At 39.1% G+C, this 19,638-nt stretch overlaps 1 protein-coding gene across 1 annotated transcript in view; it reads right to left on the minus strand.

Annotated features, from left to right (window-relative positions):
* Positions 1-340: 340 nt before the first annotated feature.
* Positions 341-19,638, minus strand: part of hcn1 (hyperpolarization activated cyclic nucleotide-gated potassium channel 1) — a gene marked incomplete at its 3' end in the record, with an annotated part of 81,588 nt that continues 62,290 nt past the window's right edge. Inside the window, 4 exon segments of the mRNA XM_014006451.1 lie at positions 341-1,286; positions 8,125-8,289; positions 13,694-13,934; positions 19,163-19,309. Of these exon segments, the coding sequence (XP_013861905.1) occupies positions 341-1,286; positions 8,125-8,289; positions 13,694-13,934; positions 19,163-19,309 (1,499 nt within the window).

Below are 19,638 nucleotides of genomic sequence, written 5' to 3' on the forward strand. Positions count from 1 at the left end.
GTATTAGGGGGGGACAAAATTGTCTAAAATATAATACAAGGTTTTATTTACAAGATTTCTGTGAGGTTACTTTTGAGGAAAATTGAAGAGAGAGAGAGAAAAAATAAAGAAATTCTTCCTTTTACCTCTTTTGTTCTATTTCCATCTTAAAAATGAATCAAAACACATTTAATAACAAAAATAAAGAAAGGTAGGGGAAGTATGGAATCATAAATTTGATGAAAAGCGCATTTTGTCTTGCTCAGTTTCTGCACTGCTGAGGACAGAATCTCTCCTAGATCCGGGGGATTCTCTGTGCTGGGTTGAGGATGAGGATGATGCTGCTGCTGCTGCTGCTGCTGCCGCCGCCGCCGCCACCGATGCCGCTGAGCGCACCGGGGGCAAGGCTCCTGACGACATCTGCCGGAACAAATTGACCCGCTGGGGCACTGTAGTGCGGATGCCACTTTGTAGATTGATGGCTGCTGCCGTCGGTAGAACAATGGAGGCCAGAGAGTCTCCTGAGGCCGGATGAGCTCTGGGCCCCAGGGATGTGTCGTGTGGCAGGGACGGTTGGGAAGCCGATAGGTGTCGAACGTCTCGACTCAAGCTGCCTGACTGGAGAGCCTGTGTGCTCTTGTGGATGTCTCCCCGCTGAGGTGAGGGAACCTGCTGCTGCTGTGCTGCCGAGGCTGCTGTAGCCGCGGCGGCGGCGGCAGCAGGCTGCTGACTGAGTTGTTGCTGCATGGGTAGAGATGGTTGACCGATGGGCTGCTGGATAAGCGACAGCTGGGAAGCTGTGGGTGAGCCGTACTGGAAACTCCGGCTGGCCAGTGGGGTCTGCACGGGCGGGCTGCACATGGCAGCTGTAAAGGAGCAAGGAGACATGATTGTCCCTTGCTGCTGCAGTGGTGTTTGTGAAGAAGAATTTAGGTTACTGTGAGAAACACTGGGCATTGGGTAACCTCCCTGCGCTGCTGCTGCAGCAACAGCAGCGACCGGCAGCATGCGAGCAACAGAGGCATTGGCAATAGCTGAAGCACTATAGGTCATGGGTACAGAGGACTGCTGCAGCTGAGTGGTACCAAAGGCAGTCGAATAGGGAGGCTGAGCTGGTGAGTTAATGATGGAGTTTCCTGATACCGGGGTTGAGTTCATCCCAGTGACCGACTGCTTGCGGTCCACCATCATCACCATCTCCCTGTCCTGACGGATAATCTGCTTCAATATCTCGTTCTCCTGTGTGTTGAACACGCCGGCGTTCAGGTCCTTCTGGAACTTCTGCAGCAGCAATGAGTTCTTCTTCCCTGTTGAGGCGCAATCAGGACAGTGAACACATCGAGTAGTGGCAAACTTGGGAAACAAACAATGAGCGTAACAAAGATGCAACTTGTAAGTTTTAATACGCTCTTAGCAGAGTAACACTTTAGCGACTGCTTAAAAAAATTAAAACAACCGCACGTGGGGGGTTGAGGGTGGGTGTCGGCACAAGTTATAATTTGTGCCACAAAATTTAGCCCTACAAGCTGCATCTCTTTACGTCCACTAGAAACAGCAATACTGATTACAAAAGGACATTTAATGGAGAAAATATGAAATTTGACACTAGTGAAAGACACAGGAGACAAAAATCACTGAAGGTGTGACATGATAGCATCAACTATGAGGGTGCTGAAAAAACACAGAAGAAGACTGATGGATTGTACCCACACATCACAATACTGGACATTGTTTTTAAGAACTAAAAAAAAAAAAAGACAAAACGTTTAAGCTCTAAAAATTATGTCAAACTCTTGCTAGAACACATCACAAGGGCATCTAGAAACTGTTTAGATAAACACAAAGTAAAATATATGTATTTTTGTCAATTTAATTTGCTTCTGGTTATTTTTTGTTGTACATTGATGTTGTTGCATAAACGTAAATATGCTGTAAAATATTATAACTCAATGAATGACATGTCAGAACTGTTCATTTTTGGTATTTTTGTCTTGCAAAATTTACAGTTGACTATGAAGAATTTCAATGAAGTTATGTAATAACAGTGCTTATTTGATACAGTAGGCAATTTGCTTTTAAAAAGAACTCCAACAAACATTTTGTGCCTAAAGGATTATATTTCCCAGCTTGTCACAGCAAAACATGGCTACGAAAACAAATGTGTGACAGATGGTTTTCTAAACACCAAACACTTTTGTGGCTTTGGAAGTAAAACTGAGTTAAAATGCTAAGCGGTAGTAAAAGTGTACAATGTGTCTTGAACGGCTGCCACATTTCGCAATAAATATGTTCTTAACACATTTACTTCCAGCGTCTATGTGCGGCTGTCTTTATAGGACGCCTTTCCTGTAATTACTGCTGTCCTTGAGTATTGACAAGCTGTGAAGCACTGTCGGTAAAGAAGACGGAGCGGACTTTCAGTGTGCTGAAGGCTCCGGCCGCAGTCAATCAATCATTGAGATTTGTCCTTGAAGGCAGAAATTTCTCCACAGTTTAGCTGCATTTACCCGTCTCAGGGCTGCCAAGTAGCGTTCAACGACAAGAAAAGACCTTGCTGCTGTAGCTCTTCATAAACAAACCAATGTCAATTTTTGTGCAAACTTTGGTTTAGGACTGAGCTTTCCACTTGACGTCGATCACTTTGATCGCAACAATCAATGCAGGGTGGAGGACTAAGGAGCTAAAACAAGCATCACAGATCAAACTATCAGACTACTGGTGACTTACAGGCTGCTTACATTGCAAGTTTAAAGGCAAACAGATCAAATGCTGTGAATTGGAATGAAAACACAAAATCTTTGTGAGAAGGTGCTGCTTTGTTGCCAACTTGTGTGGCAGCATGAAATGTATACTAAGAATCTGAACCGTAACATCTAAATTAGATTTTTTTTTATTTTAGAATATTTTAAGTCATTGTACTTGTACTCAATTTTAGATATTTTATAAATAATTTACTGTGTTCTCTGTCCTATCTATTGTTTTCCCACCACCCTTCTCAGACCTCTTTCTCATCTTCACTTGATTTGAAATCTTCTTCTCTATTTTGAGTTCAATTTTCAAAAGACAAGCAGAAACACAACTTGTGATTTTTAGAGATACATATAAATATTCCTTTAACAACGTACACTGTGTGTAAATAATTTGAGAGGTAAATCTTGAGTTTTAAAGCTCAATAATGTTAACGGTGTCAAGTTATAAAAAGTGGGAAAATACACCTCAAGATGCACCCAAGTAGCTTTGACAGTCTGTTGAGCAGCAGGTGAATTTACTTTACAGTACTTTACAGGTTTACATTAGCTTGGTAAAATTATTTATAAATAGTAATTCAATGAGATAAAGATGAATGAATGTTAGAGACTAAAACTTATTTAACTTGCTACAATTTTCAACAAAACCATCTAGAGGCAGAAGCCTTTTCTAATTAAAACACAAAATAATAAAAAATAAACTTCAGTAACACTTGAGATTTTGGATATTTACCATAAAACTTCATAAAAATAACTTGTCTCTTTTCCCAAGAAGGCAAATGAAAATACTGTTTCTGTTACTAATAAAACTACATGTTTACCTACATTTGACAGAAGAAGTCCCTAAAGGATTGTTTCATGAGAACCAAACTAAAGCCAAATTAACTGAAGGCAGCTTTGTTTCATTTTAGTAAAACATTTTTTAGAATTGAGTTTATTTGAACATTAACAGCTGACACATAAAGTAAACACATATAAAGCAAATGAAACACACCACGTTCACAAACATGATAAATAATGAAAACTTTTGTACTTAAATTTAGAAAACAAGGCCAAATGCATAAAAGACCTTTTCTTGAAAATACACATTCTACATTTTTAAACTTTGTATGTTAAAAATATCTAACCCAAATAAATACAAACAGAACAGATCAAATGATAAAATTGAGAAATTTGAATAGATTTTGGTAGCAATGTGAAATAAAACCAGATACTTTCCAGGTACTTACCAGGCACATACCTGGTACTTTCTATATATGTACACCTTAGGCTTTGGGTTGTCCATATGCACCTGGTGTGTATCAGGTACTTACAAGATACTTACCTGGCAGTTGCCAGGTATGAAAACAGTAACAAGTTACTTCATGATTCTGTGCCCAGTAAGTACCAGTTACATACCCAGAAAGCACCAGGTACGTGCAAAGGAAATACAGGCTGTATTGTGCGTTGCTACCAAAATACTTTAGAACTAAGAACTAAGTGTGAAACTAAACAAAATTTATAGATATTATCAGTTATGTTTTATAAGAATTTTATTGGATTATGATGTTAAATAAATGATCTCAGACGTGAAAAACAGTCACTTCCTGTATTGTTTATATTGTTTCTGTAGTACGGTACTTCAATAAATGTAGACTTGTAATGAGATACATTTAACAAATGTTTCCAGTATTTCCTTCTGGAAACGAATTTCTTGAAAAGTGTAAACATATGTATCGAGTTTAATGTTTTTGTATCACTGAATTTATTTTTGTGTTTATTTACAACTAAATGTTGAAATTTACAGTTTAGGCAACTCAACATTGCCAAATTTTAATAATTTTTTTAATTACCATTCTTTTCTTTTCTTTCTTACAAAATCAGAAAAAAATGTAATATCAGACAATCAGAAACAAATGTTCATTTTGGTGGAAACATGAATAAATAATGAAATATGATCTTGCAAGTGACATAAACTGTACGTGACATTGCATTAGTAAAGCTTTTACTAATTGGCAGGTGATTTTGGTGAATACACTTTTAGAAAAAAAGGATTCATTAAAAGTAAAAACAAATGTTAAACAGAGCTGTGTTTGTGTCTACAATCCAACCAGACAATAATCAATAAAATTAATTAAAAATAAATAAAAAATGGCATGTCAGACTAGATGAGAGCTCTTTGTTTCCTTGATTGTCTTTGCTGTTGACAGTTTTTTTTTTTTTTGTGTCCAAGTAAATATCTGAAGGTCTAGTGTGGGTAGCTGGAGTTATGTGTCACGGATGCAGAAATTAAACACGTAAATGTGACCTTCAGCAACAAGTCAAAGTGCTGGGATGAGTCTGAGACTGGATCCATTTAACAAGCCTCAACAGGTTCATTTGCTCTCGTTCAAATATTGGAATGAAGTGTTTACCTGGTGCCTACTCGTCGGCCAGGACACTCTTGAAAACGAGATGTGCTCGTCTCAAGATGGACTCCTGGTCAAATAATTTTTAGATAGATAAAGGATAATGTCAAATGGGCAACATGTTACTGTTTTCAAAGCATGGTTACCTTTTTGTTTCCTTTTTTTAGAGCAAGACAAGCACGTAACCAAATGCAGTCCATATGTAGAAATGATAAAACCAGAACGGATCACATGACAAAATACTTTCCATCGTATGAGACAAAACCCCTTATTGTTGTTTCATCTGAAAAGGTGGGTCTGTTCTGCAGCACCATGAGAGGTGTCAGACTGAATGACTTTGTCTAAAACACAGTTCTAGTAAAAAGTTAACTCAGCTGGGAGTTCTTAAAAGGGCAAATGTAGATTAGAACTGTCAATTAAAAGGGCAAAGTGAGATTGAAACATTCAGTGTCTCTAAACAATGTGTAAATAATGTTTTATTTTTACATAAACTACAACATGTATCCTTTTAAACGTGTTCATGCACAACTAGGGTTTTTGTAAAAATGGTTAGTTTGAAATTTTTGAGGTATGTTTTGTATTTTCTTTACTGTGTTGTAACAACCCATTATACTGTTCACTGCAAACTAGGTTGTACATGAATGCAGTTCTAACACAATTTAGTGGTTTGAGTTCAACTTAACCATATACCAGAAAGTAGCACTGATGGTCCCAGCAGGATTTTATGCACAGGAAGCCAGGACAAAGAAAAGCATCAGTGACTGGCAGAAGTAGATACAAACTAAGTTACCAACATGACATTTGAACACTGTCAATTTACAAATGTTATATTTTTTAAAACATTTTACTTCCGTTCCTCTAAAGGAATTAAAACTATTAACCATCAGAGACTTTTTGCTTATAAAATGGTGCATTTATTGACAACAAGTGAGAATAAATTGAGCCTGTAGTGCATCAGCAATAAAAGCTCAGTTGTCAGTTGTCAGCAACAACTGATAATTAAACTTTAATTCAGATGTATTTGAAGTGTTCTGAGTAAGAAGTTATGAACATTTATTATAGTACCTGTTATACCTGTTTAAATTTTCCCAATTTGAAGAAACAGAGTTTAATTCTGCTCACTTTATTGAGTTAAAAATCCAAACGGGGTCAAGCCTGGGTGCCATCTTAAAACAACTGGAAAATTAAAAAGCTCTTAATAGTTTATGTAAAAACTGTTGTTTAAACCTTTACATTGCCAGCAAATTTGCATTACACTTCCTACATAACAGACAGGTGTCGGCCACTGGGCCATTTGGCACTGCTGGCTGACTGCTGGTATGGAAAGTGGTTTGTCAACGTGATTTGGGCCAGGTCTGGAAATAATGGCACTGTTTTCATGATGACCGGTTTGGTTTATGTGGCCTGAATGCCACAACTGGCCCAGGTTGTGTTTACTACATGCATTAGCTACTTCTAGGAAACCAGATCTAGGCCACAGTTCTTTGTGGTATCTGGGCTGAATGTTAGCATGTTAGTGCATTTTGTGGGCCAGAACTGAGCCAAACATTTTTTTTTTCTGTGGGCTATATACATATTGTATCCTTGTTCAAAAATACAAATAGCAGCAGCACATTGTATCTGTAGCACTTCCTCTGCAGAATGAGGTAATCAGCTAAAAAATGTGAAATGTTGAATTAACTACAGTGAAAATGTTTATAATATAGTATTAGCTTGAACTACTATAACTTTTCAAGATTAGAGTTGTTTTAAAATGTTAGCCATCTACTTTGGTCTCAGTTCCATTCAAAGCCTTTAGCTCATCAACCCTGTCAGAATTGAACTCTATTTCTACTACAGGTATGTTATTACTTGTCCATATTCTTTTCACAGAACCCCACTTTACGACTCAAACCATCCATTTAAAACAGGAGGCTCAGCTTTATAAATTAACATTTCCCTCTGATTGAAACTGTAGATAAACTTGGTATATGGTGATAAATGAAAGGCTTCAAAAATTGTTATAGTAGCTTTAGTATATTTTTAATTCTGCTCTGGTAGAGACAGGGGGAAAAATGCAGAATTGGAAGCTTTCTGGAAGTAACTAATGGGATTACCCAAATCACAAGGTAATCTCATTGCTCAGTTCATTACTAGACCTTAAAAGATGCACCGCAGTATCTGTGACATGAACTGTTTAAAGTAATCCTTATTATTCACTGGCAGAATCATCATTAAGTGCTTCAACCTGAGCGTGACTTGGCTGAGGAGTACTTGGACAGTGTGACAAACTTTTACATTAGAGCAGATTGATGCTATTTACAATGAGGAGTGAGTGAGTGAGTGAGAATGCTACTTTAGATCAAAGTACCAAATAATTCCCCAGTTTGGGTGACATACATGTGCCCCTTTATACTGTAAAAAGTGTTGCTAGTATTTTATTATCTGTGGCGTTCCTCTTCATAAGTATTTGTCTGAGATGTGTTTGGGGATGAAATAACAGTAAATGAAACGGGTAAGGCCCTGCTCCACAGCAGACTGGGCTGGACCTGAAGTATGTGGGGACCTGTTTTTTGTTCTGATTGAGAAGTCTAATATGGGGCGGGGTGCTGCTCATACCCAGGAGTGCAGATGAGTTTAAAGAGGGACAGACACACATGCATGTGAGGTTAGCTTTCATCCACTCGCTGGCTTCCAGTGGGTGGTTGGATTAAACACAAAACCAAAGAGAGGTTGACCTGACTTCCTCCTGGACAGCGACATGCACTGCCTTTCAATGAGTCCAACAACAAAATGCTACTTTGGTTTTATTGGTAGGATAGTGCCTGTTACATCAAAAATCGCCTTTAATGGAAATTAGGACAAAAGAGACAAAATATATGCGCACACAGGTCATGCAGCACAAGATGGCACACACAATGCTTTAATGAGGGAAAGGAGGCAAACAAATTCTGATAAAGACGAGACAGCAAGGCATGATGACAGGCAAAATACTCGACCAATCGAACAGGGCAGGGAGACGAAGCTCTTACCGATGCGGTCCAATCGGTCGATGGCGACGGTTTCAAAAGCCCGTCGCATCATGGGGTACTCCTCTAGCACCTCATTGAAATGGTCAACGGAGAGTGAGAAGAGTCGACAGTACGTGTCTGCACGCACACTCGCTGTTCGTCTGCCCTTAGTGAGCAGACAGATTTCTGTGTGGCAGGAATGCAGAGACACAAAGAAGAACATGAAGAAACAGGAACAGGAGGAGAGAGAACAGAAGGTCATACACAATATCATCCCAGTGATTACTGGACACATTATCATATAGATGAACTGGAAGAACAAAGAGGTTTGTAAATATAATGAGAAGTCTATAATCTGTGCTGTCACACGTACTATGTTAAAATAATTCATCCTCTTGCAGAATGCTAGCCTCATAATATGATTCAGTATTCAGTTTTCTTGTCAGGCTTCAGTGCGCTGCATCAATTCTGAAATGTAACGTCTAACTGGGGGGGGGGGGGGGGGTTGACTTTAGAGCTGCTTCAAGTTCCTGTTTCTGACATGTAGAGATATGAAGACAATGGCAGAGCACTGCATCATCAACAAACTCATTTGTTATTAAATTTAACGTCAATAAAAACTGCTGTAGACTAGAATAAATACTAATTGGCAACAATATTAAAGCTTTCTACTCTCCTCACAGTAAGTGATTTGGCACAAAATAGTTATAAGAATCCTATGAAGACCAGTCTATATATGGTTATAAGAATATACAGTACATGTTTGCTATTGCACCACCAGGGCAACACCGCGGCAACACCAGCCCAGATTGTCATTTACAGTCAGCCGTAGACTCTTTGCCAAATTCCAAACACAAATAAACAGAGAAAGTTGTTCCCATGTTGCCCTGCAAATTGGAATACCTCTAATGGTCAGATCCAGCAGAGATGTTGCCCAAACTAGACACTTTTTTGTTCCCCTTACAGTTACTGTAATTGTGTACAATGCAGTAATCTTACAGTGTTTGTTTACAAAAATGTTTTCATGAGTTAACTGTAGTATGGAAACGATTTGATCTGACATGGTTACTGACTAGATTTTTTGGCAAGACACAAACCTTTTCACCTCTTTGCAGTACTGATAGCCATGCATACCAAGTTTAAAGTATTTCAGTGAGAAACATTTACACCATGTGGTTTTCGTATTCCTAACATTTACATCCACTTAACATCACATCTTGATCTCTATCTTCTACTGCTTATCCATGGTCAGGTCTCGGAGGCAACAGGTCCAGGAGACAAAGACAGACATCTCTCACCCCAGTGACAAATTCCAGCTCTTCCAGGAAATCCCAAGGCGTTCCCAGCCCTGACAGGGTATATAATCCCTAAGTTCTGGGTCAGCCCTGGGGTCTCTACCTGAAAACCTCTACAGGGAGGCATCCTAATCCAACCCATTCTCACTCCCAAGTCATCACATATTGACGCTTTTCCAAGGTTCCCTCTGTGTTCGATTTTGACGTGTCAGGTACCCCCCTCGCGTCGGTTATTGACGAGATAGGGCGGAATCCGTTGTCATAATTTCAGAAAGTGTAGAAAATGCACAAAAACTAACCGTCTCAAAGCCTGAAATGACCTTTATTCACTCTAGACATCCTGTCCCTGACCCTAGTACCTAAAATTAACCATCAACCCCGATCCCTAAAATTAACCATTTTTAGAAAGTGTAGGAAATTCACGTCAACTACGTGTTCCAAAGCCTAAAATTGCCTAATATTCGCCCTAGACATCACATCCCTGACCCCATTACCTAAAATCAACCATTAACCCTGATCCCTAATATTAACCACGGACCCCAACTCAAAGACCCCTATATTTTGCGTCCCAACGCGTCAAACCCGGATGCCGAGGGAACACGGAAATGCCTAGTGCATCAATAAGTGAGGCGACGGGTGTACCCGACGCATCAAAATAAGACGCAGAGGGAACCTTGGAAAAATGTCAATATGTGACGAGTGGGGAGTGAGAATGTGTTACCTAATCAGATGCTTGAACCACCTCAACTGAAGCTTTTTGATGCCAAAGAGCAGAGGCTGTACTCTGAGCTCCTCCTGGATGATGGAGCTCCTCACCGTATCTCTAACACTCAGCCCACTTTACAACAGAAGCTTATTTCAGCATCTTGTATCTGGAGTTTTGTTCGTTTGGTCATGATTAAAACCGTATGACCATAGGTGAGGGTTGGAACATGAACAGACCAGTAAATTGAACGATTTACCTTTCGATTCAACTCATTCATCACCATAACTGACCCAAGCAACACCTATATTACTAAGGACGAGACTCCGATCTGTCAATCCATCTCCTGCTCGATCCGACCATCACTCATGAACAAGACACAGAGATACTTGAACTCCTTCACCCCAGGCTCAAAAACATCACAATGCATTGTTTTCCCAGTGACCAATCATTCATTTCTCTTCTTCCTCCTCCAGTTTTTCTTTTCATTGTTTCACCACAGCTTAACCTCAGCTTCCATTTGCACTTGTACACAGCCCACTTCACCGCTTCCGTTTCCATGGTTAAATGTTAACTTGTTATAGTGTGATCTGTCCGGACTCTGCCATGAGCTGACGTGAAAATAAGAGCACAGAACGTGCAGGATGTGCGAGGACTACTCTCAAGCTGTGGGTGTGAAGAAAGTGTGAGTGCTGCTGCAATGGAAAAGCGCCCCTTTTTCAGTAAGCGGTACACACCTCTGTTAACACAAGCATGGGCACAGAAGAAAAGAGATGGTGAGAGAAAATGCATGAGACTCAGTGGAAAATGGACACACTGCTCTAATAAGCTTGCATGATGTACCCTTTATCAACAACATAAATTAAATGTGCTTTGACACAGAAAAAAAACAGTTCCACCCTAAAAAGATGGACAACAGTACATGAGGTAGGAATAACATTCATCCATATGGCCTGAAGCTATTTACAATCTTTGTTAATTTTAAACTGGTTGCAGAATTGTAAAATTTATTTCAATTGTTTTGAAATTTTTGTCACCATTTTTCAATCTCATTCAAAGCTCACCTTTCATGTTTAGAAAAATACCACAAAAAATACATATTCTCAATTATACTGCAAAATAAATTAATTTTATGCACTTCAGATACTCAGAAGTTATAGCTGGTAAAATAAAACATTAAGTGAAGAAAACGAAAACGTGAGTGAGATATTCCTTAAATGACTTACTTTTTAGCTAAGTATCCAGGTTAAAAAAGGTTAGACAATACATACTTTAGTTTACCTAGAAAATTATACTCAACTATTATTATAGCATTACTATAAAAGCTATAAAGTTTATTTTAGAAGAAAAAATCTTTGATGTATAACCTCCTATTTGATCATGTTTTGCATATTTTCAGCTTAAATATTCAAAATATTAAACAAAAAAGTTTTTTATGTACTGTTTTAAAAAATTTCACTGTACATCTAAGGTCATGGGTCTTCACATAAGTTGCCTTTCTAATGCAGGCGCACATTGTTTTTTACAATAAATTCCTTCTGCACTATTCAGCTTGATAAGACAGCAGCATGTAGCTGTACAGGAAAAGACATGAAGCTAATATGATTTCCTGAGATTGCTCAACACAATTTTTGTACGTAAAAAATTGGTTTGTATACTATCATATGAGCTCATCTGCCTTTTTTGCATTTTCATGTTGTCATGTGGCAAAACCAATCGGTTAAACATTTTTCCAAAATTACCTGAATAACATGGAGTGTGCTTACGAGCGTATGCCTGTGTGTAAGTGTGTGTATGTGTGTGTAAGTCAGGGGCCTGGCTATCACTTCTCACGATACAGGTTTGATGCCTGTCTGTTGTTTTATCACAACTGCTGAGTCCGGGAGCATCAGATATAATTTACCATCACGTCATGTGTCACTCATAGCAACCAGCTTCTCTCTCCTGCTCCCCTATGACTAAGACTGAGGAGTGTGAGTCTCTTATGACTAAGACATTCAAGCCCAAAAGTGCTTCTTGTCTGTTGTTTGTCATTGTCCCAGCATCATACCCTGTTGGTCCTGAAGCCACACAACAACTTCACAACACGATACTAATCTGTAATCTTATCCACCGGAGCCCAGAAGTGCTTTTATTTCAGCATGCGAGTGCAGTGTTGACCATGGCTGCTGGCGCTTTGTGACCTATTGTCTCCATAGATGTCCTTCTCGTTATTATGCTACCAGTTTCCTACGGCTCGGCATTGTTCTTTTTCATCCTCGCTCTGTTTCGTCTCAGCTCTCTGCACCAACTTTTGCATTCTAGTCACGGTGTGGCCGGCTTGTAAGGGGAGAGTGAATCATATGAGAAAAGGGGACAAGGTGATCATCTACTAATGCCATGCAAATGGGTGAAAAAAAATCAGCACAGCAGAAGGCAAACAGCAGTTGAGGGCACGAGCAGGTCTAGTTTTCAATAAATCACTTGTCCTCTATTGGTGTTGTCGTAAACAATTCATTAAATAAAATGCTACATTTTTTTGAAGGAATGCTTGCGTGCCAAAGTTTTCAACAAAATGAGTTATAGCCATTTTTGTGTTTGATAAAATTGATTAGCTCCGTATATTTTTGAGGATATATCTAGTTTTACAATATTATCCAGCAAAATATATTTGTGATCTTTTTTTGAAACTGATATACTAAAAACGAGCAGAATGTGTTTGATTATCTTGTTAGCCTGGACATTTTTTTATTTATTTTTTTTATTTCAAGAAGTCTTACCAAGTGCAGCTGTTTTACTGCACTCACCTCCAGCTTTATTTTAACTGTAAAAACAGTATAAAATAATTCTATAGCTTTTCTTTGAGGAGGGTCTTGTGGTTTGACGATATACTGTAGGAGGCACTTGTTCCCATTTTGATTTCAGCATACTTCTTTGCTTGCCTGTGAGGCATGCAGTGTTCTCAGCAGACACTCTAAAGTGAAGGTATTCTTAGACTCCTTCGCTTTTCTGCATAGTAAAGATGAACTCAAGACATAAAATATGCAGGAAGCCTGTAAAAAGGAGATTTTTTTTTCTTCCGGATAGATGCAACAACAGCTGCCTGAGAATTTTGTTGACGTAAACAACCGACAACTAAAAATTTATGATGTCTGCAGTGTCTGAGGGAGAGAACTGTGCTGAGAGGAAGAGCAGAAAGTGAAGGCACAGCTGAGGAACAGAGCAAACAAATTGCTCCTGACTTTCCACGGAAAAGGCGTCCGTCCAGGCTGCTCATGGCTAGTGCCAAGTAAATGCAGCGAGAACGAATGGCGGGGGCGAAAAGTTCCTGCGTGTAAGGGTGAGAGAGGGGGAGGGACCTCTGTGTGTCCTAAGGGATGCCTGATCCGTGCCTTGGCCCACTCTAGCAGCCAGATGAGAGGTTATGTAACCAAAGAAGCTGACTAATGTCTAACACTAGTTACTGAGAATTTTAAATAACTTCCAACAGCATTAAACTCAAGGCCTCGGGAGGATTTCATGCCTCGTGTTGTTACCATGTAAATATATAGCATGTTCTTTGCGGCCTTGCAGGATAAAAATACATTTTTCCCCTGTGTGTGCATCTTCTTACCTCCAAAGTAGGATCCATCAGTCAGCTTCATCTCCTTGTTGAACTTGGTGATGACGCTCACGACACCATGCTGAATAAAGTACATCTTCTTTCCAACCGTGCCCTCCCTGATGATGTAGTCATTGGGCTGAAAAACCTCGAACTTCAATTTGCTCAGCATCCCGGTCACAAAGTTGGGGTCTGCGTTGGCAAACAGAGGCATGGTGGCCACCAGCTTACGGCAGTTGAAGTTGACAATTTCCTGGTGGAGGGAAAATACAAAGAGTTCGTTGAAACAACATAAATGATATTCTTATTCCCACCTAAACCCTGAGAAATATGGCGTGCCAAGTGTAAAATAAAAAATGTCACTAATACATTTTCATTATTTGCGTAAAATCCCAGTTAAAATTGTTCTTGCTTTTTGCTAATTTTTACTAAATGTTCATTTTAAATGTGTAAATAAATCCTAAATATTGAAGTTTGCAATTAAGTATTTTGGAATGGTGCTTGCTCGGCTCTTTCTAAGACAATAGCAATGGCTAATGTTAACGCAGCTAACACTTCAGGACATCAAACGGCCAGTGTCCGAGCTGCACTTCAAACTGCCAGACAACAAGTACCATCCAAATCATTTTAAATGCACACGTTTGCGCACATTTAAGATTTACCTTTATATTTACATTTAGAAAAATGTAAGAACAGTGAGCTAAATACCAAAAAAATGTTAGAGGAATTTTTTTAAACTAGATGAAAATGAGTTAGTGACATTTTTTAAACATTTTCTTTTAGACTTGGCGCCCCACAGAGAGAAGAGCAGCGGTTAGGTGGTCTGAGACAAAATGCAGTTTTTTTTCACCCTCTGCTACTTTTATGGGCAAACACAAATGAATTGGACACACAGTGCTGCTTCAGTCCTAATACTTCTAAAGCACTCCCCATATCTCTCCTGAGAGGAAACTTTTTGGCACACAAATCACATCCTGATGAGTTTGCCCTCTGGTGCCGGCTACGAGCCATCTCTCTGGTCTCATCCTGTCCCCTCGTACGCTGCAGGAGATTAGGAGCTTGTTGTCTGTTTGTCCACGCGTCTCTGTTGCTGTGCAGATGGAAAGCCGGAGTACTTGGCAACTGCAGAGGCGTGTCGTTGACCCCGCATGAGCGATAACTCTCCTCCAGTGACAACAGGACATTAACAGACAGACAACCAATCTCTGCCATGTTTGCTGGCTACATGAGGGACGACGCAAAAGAACGTTAGCACAGCCTCAGATGTGTTTGTCAGCAAATGCCACATGGTTCTGACCTCAATCGTGCACCAGAACTAATGAGACAGTAAGGGAGTTTTCAAATCTGTCCTGGGGAAACAATCTTTGGCTTTCCCTATTTAAGGACTTGTCATATAGCAGAGAAACAGAGGCAATGAAAAGGGGTGCTGGCGGTGCTTAGAGAAACACTGCAGCAAATCTGTGTGGCTATTTGTATATTTAACAGCACACAACTAAAGATTTTATGATGCTCTAAGAGAAAACAGAAATATTTTCCATTTTGTTTGGCCTTTTTTTTCCTTAGAGAGATTTATACATTTTCGTGGTCTTTGCCCCTGATTCAAAAAAAAAAAAAAAAAAAAGGAGAAGAAGATGAAGTAAAATATCTTGGCACATTAAGCGTTTAACTTTTAAATTACTGCCACTCAATTTGTGAAAAAATGTTTAGTTGCATGTCCTCCGAATGTTGACATCATAATCGCATTTGGCTTAAAAAGGAAAAGCACTCAGACACATTAACACTTGACCAGATGCGTGGGGTGCATTTGACCTTTAAGCGTTTTGAAATCTGTCTGAACCACGAGTCTTTCAAAAACAACGAAAATCAAAGAGTTCCCCTGTTTAAGTTCTGTTTAAGTTTGTGTGAAGTCAGCTTTTCAAAGATTTAGCAACTTAGAGCAGTAACTTCTAGTTCTGCTGGGTTTTCAGTGTCACCAAGCGGGTCCATTTCTTCCTCACTTTGAAGTTTTGAGACAAGAGATCAAACTTCAGCAGATCGAACTGAACCATTGCATCGAAGACCAGGTGACTCCTAGCAGCTATCAGCCCAGTTTAGTTCTGTTTTTAAAATCTAGATTCTGTGAGGATTCAAACGGAGCTTGAAAAAGATGAGTTCCTTAAAAAGAGCACACTTGAGGGCTAATATCCTTTTATGTAGCTTTTCAAAAACAAAACCTGAAAACTTGGAGGTAACAATAAATCTTATTAGATCTTATCAGAAAGGGACAAACACTTACCAACTTTTGATAACCAAATTCTTTCAAAAACAGATTTTCTCCGTGAACTGAAGCACTAATAAATTATTTTTCAAGGTCAAAAGAGTTTGGCGTGTCCTTCGTGGCTTCAGGCTTCTGACACATTCGGAGCAAAGCTTTGTTTTAACTACTTCATCAATTATACATGCTTTTATCAGAGTGATTATGGGCACATTACTCAGTCGTCCCTACAAACACTTCCATTCAGGCAGCTCATTTGTCATGCCAGAAACAATGAATCCTTTCAAAATTAGCAACTGAGAAGCAGGAGTCATCCTTCAGGAAAGATTGTGAGTTTGTTCAAACTGACAAACAGGTGGACGTGGAACTTGGTTTGTCTGGAGCAGGGGTGCCCAAACATTTTCCCCGAGGGGGCCAAAATGAAAATCTATCCAGGGCTGTGGGCCAAATGCAGTAATATAATACATGAAATACGAATGCTTTTAAAGTAAAGTCCTTTATTTTTAGCGATTATGCTATGCAATGGCCCTCTTTTGTTTAAGTCTGTGCGCTTGGATTAAGTCTGCCATAGCAAAGGCTCATGGGATATATCATAAATTGATAAAATATGAGATTTTGTGGACTTATAAAGTGTGCAAATCTACACGTGGGGTTAAATCTGATCTAAATATTTATTGTTGTCATTTCATGTTTCATGTTTAATCCTAATAAATCAAAGCTAAAGTCAACAGCATGAATGAAAATTACCTTCACTACAGCCCTTTTATTTAGTCATCTGACCAATGGAAATACTGTGTTTCTACCTAGAATAACAGGTTACAACCTTTTAACTTTGGCAACTGTTGGTGGGCCGAATCAAATGGCTTGGCGGGCCAAATTTGGCCCGCGGGCCCCACTTTGGGCTCCTCTGGTCTGGAGCTACTGAGCTAACAGGGTGGAACAACTATGCATCTTTGGAGACAAACGGCTCTTTCTAAGTTAATAAACACACTTGCAATCCCATTTTTATGCAGTTTCACACTAATAAAATCTGTTCTTAATATGTAGTAAATAATAGTACAATAGTTTATTTTTGTATAAAGAAGTGGTTTAAAATAAGAATTTACACTGTTTTACCAGTTTAAAGTTGATAAATGAGAAGAAATGTGTTGTACAGTGTTGTCCACATGGGAATGAAGCAGGCAGAGGTGATGATTTTAACTGAGTAGCACAATGTATGCACAGATGGTGTTCATATATACAGAGTAATACCTTTGCAAGGGTTTTATTTTTTGTGGTGGGTCTTAGTTTTCTTTTGCTTGTCGGTCTCGTTTAAACAGCTTTTGTCGCTCTGTGTTGCCAATAGGCAGATGTGAACTGTGCTTGCTGCACACACTGAACTAAGCTGGTGGAGTTTTCTGTGTTAAATCTTTAAATCCTCGTGCCTTCTTTGAAAACGTCTGCAACCATATACCTGCACCACGCAGCGACATTCGGCTCTGCGAGGTGACTTAATGGGGCTACATAAAAGGATGGCTGCGAGTGCCTTTGCTTGCTTTGCTGTTTGTTTCTCCTCTTTTCAGTACTGCTGCATATCAGAAGAAAGCTGAACAGTGAACGTTTCTAAAAGTTAATACTGCTCTTTATATCTTTTTGGAAAAGCCTGTGTTTCTATGGGACCCTTCAGACTGGGGTTGTGCGTTCCTTTTTTTGTTGCCGATGCAATACACTATAATACAACACACTGCTTCATTAAAGATATGAGGGCAGCAAAACTTCTACGGCACAATGCAATTCACCCCCTAATCATGATATTATCACAAGAGAATGATAGGGCCCAAAGTGCAGACTAACACAAGGAGTTCTTATTAACTTGCATAACTCAGGGATTCAAAGAGAACAATACGTGGAGCCCAGAAAAGACAGGAGTTTGGAACATGAAGGCCAGAACTGAAGTGCTGATGTGGTGATGGCAGGAGTCTGAATAAATAGAGCAGAGGTAAATGGAAGGTGGAGGCACCTGGGTTGATTACTGATTGGGGACAGGTGAGAGTGGCAGGCCGACTGAGAATAAACCCTGAGGATGAATGAGGAAAAGGCACAGGGAACACAGGAAGCTAAACAAAAAAAAACCCAAGGATACCAAAACAAATCTAACAAATAAAGTACAAAAACGCAAGAAGATCTAAACTGAACTGAAGTAACAGAGCATGAGGACTAATTGGGTAAAAACAAGAATCCCAAATAAAGAAAATTAAAAACATGATTACAAAAAGAGGAATTAAGCTTATAACTTCAGCTGTGTAAAACATTAGATATCAAACACCACAAAACAGAGTAGAAAATGTTAATTTTATTTAAAATAAATTTAGAATTCAATTAAAACTTTAGTGAGAATGTTTTATTATTATTTGTTTTAATATTGCGACTCTGAGGAATAGAGAACCTGTCCCGTGACAATAATGTGTGGCCATGACATCATAATCACATTAATTTCCACACACACTTACAAGTTTGAATTAAGTATATATTATTTGAATAAAATAATGAATTATACTTGGTTAGGCATGCAGTAATTCTCAGCATTATATGTTGCACCTTTAAGGCACAGGGGACAACTTGTCTTTGTCCGAAAACGTATATATTTTTAAACTCAACACTCAAAACGTGATTCTCTCACACCCCATGTTTTTGCTGCTGTGGGAGTCAGAGTTAATTCAGACTCAGGAACACAAAAAAAAAAAAAAACTTTCCTGACATACACCTAGAGCATTCAGTGCCATCTCCTAACAGTACTATGAGAAATGAATGGTTTAGATTAAACTGACATAAATATGAATACAGTTAAACACAAAAAACTGTGTATTCCTGTTTAATCTGACTTCAACAATGCCTGTATCTCTCACAAAGAGACACTTCATTCATCTGCTCAAAACAATCTTGTGGCCCCGCATTAATTTTTTTTTATCAGATGTCACTGAACAGGCTCCATAGCCCATAGAAGAGGGTCAACACAACCATTTTTCTCTCCGCTAGATCATAAATGAGATGAGAATGTTGGTGTTTCAGATTCTTATTTGAGTTTAATACTAACAAGTGAAGATTCACCGATTCATGTTTAAAAGTTAAAACCATGGGACGTCAACCTGTCAAAAACTTTTTATGTGTATTTTCCAGCCGTTCTAAAAATAGCCTCCAGAGCTATGAAGCCAATGCTTTGAATCCACACTTGAGAGGAGCTGTCTCACCTCTTTGAGCGGGTCGTTCAGTTCACTCAGGATGTTGTCCTCGTCAAATATTTTGCCTTGGTAGCGGTGCTCGTAGTAGTCATGGATCTTCTGCCGCATATCTGCTGGGAGCTTGTGGAAGGACATGTATTGCTCCACTTGTTTATACTAGAAAAGACAAAAAGTGGGGGCGGGAAAAAAGCAATCGCATCAATTCAGAAAGATTTTAAACTCATCAGTTCTGTTAGATGTTTTTCTTTTTTTTTTTACCTTTTTTATATATACATAGAAAAAATACATTATTTTTTCAGAGTATATCTTAAATAAACTGCAACGCAGCATAAAAAACAATAAAATGTGGTTGTCCCTGGAGTGTACATTGGCGTTTCTGTAATGAGGACAAGTTGTGCTCTCACATACTCACAGTGCTATGTCCTGGTTGTGTGTGTGTGTGTGTGTGTGTGTGTGTGTGTGTGTGTGTGTGTGTGTGTGTGTGT

The sequence above is a fragment of the Austrofundulus limnaeus genome, unplaced genomic scaffold (assembly GCF_001266775.1).
Source record: "Austrofundulus limnaeus strain Quisiro unplaced genomic scaffold, Austrofundulus_limnaeus-1.0 Scaffold36, whole genome shotgun sequence".
Lineage (NCBI taxonomy): Eukaryota > Metazoa > Chordata > Actinopteri > Cyprinodontiformes > Rivulidae > Austrofundulus > Austrofundulus limnaeus.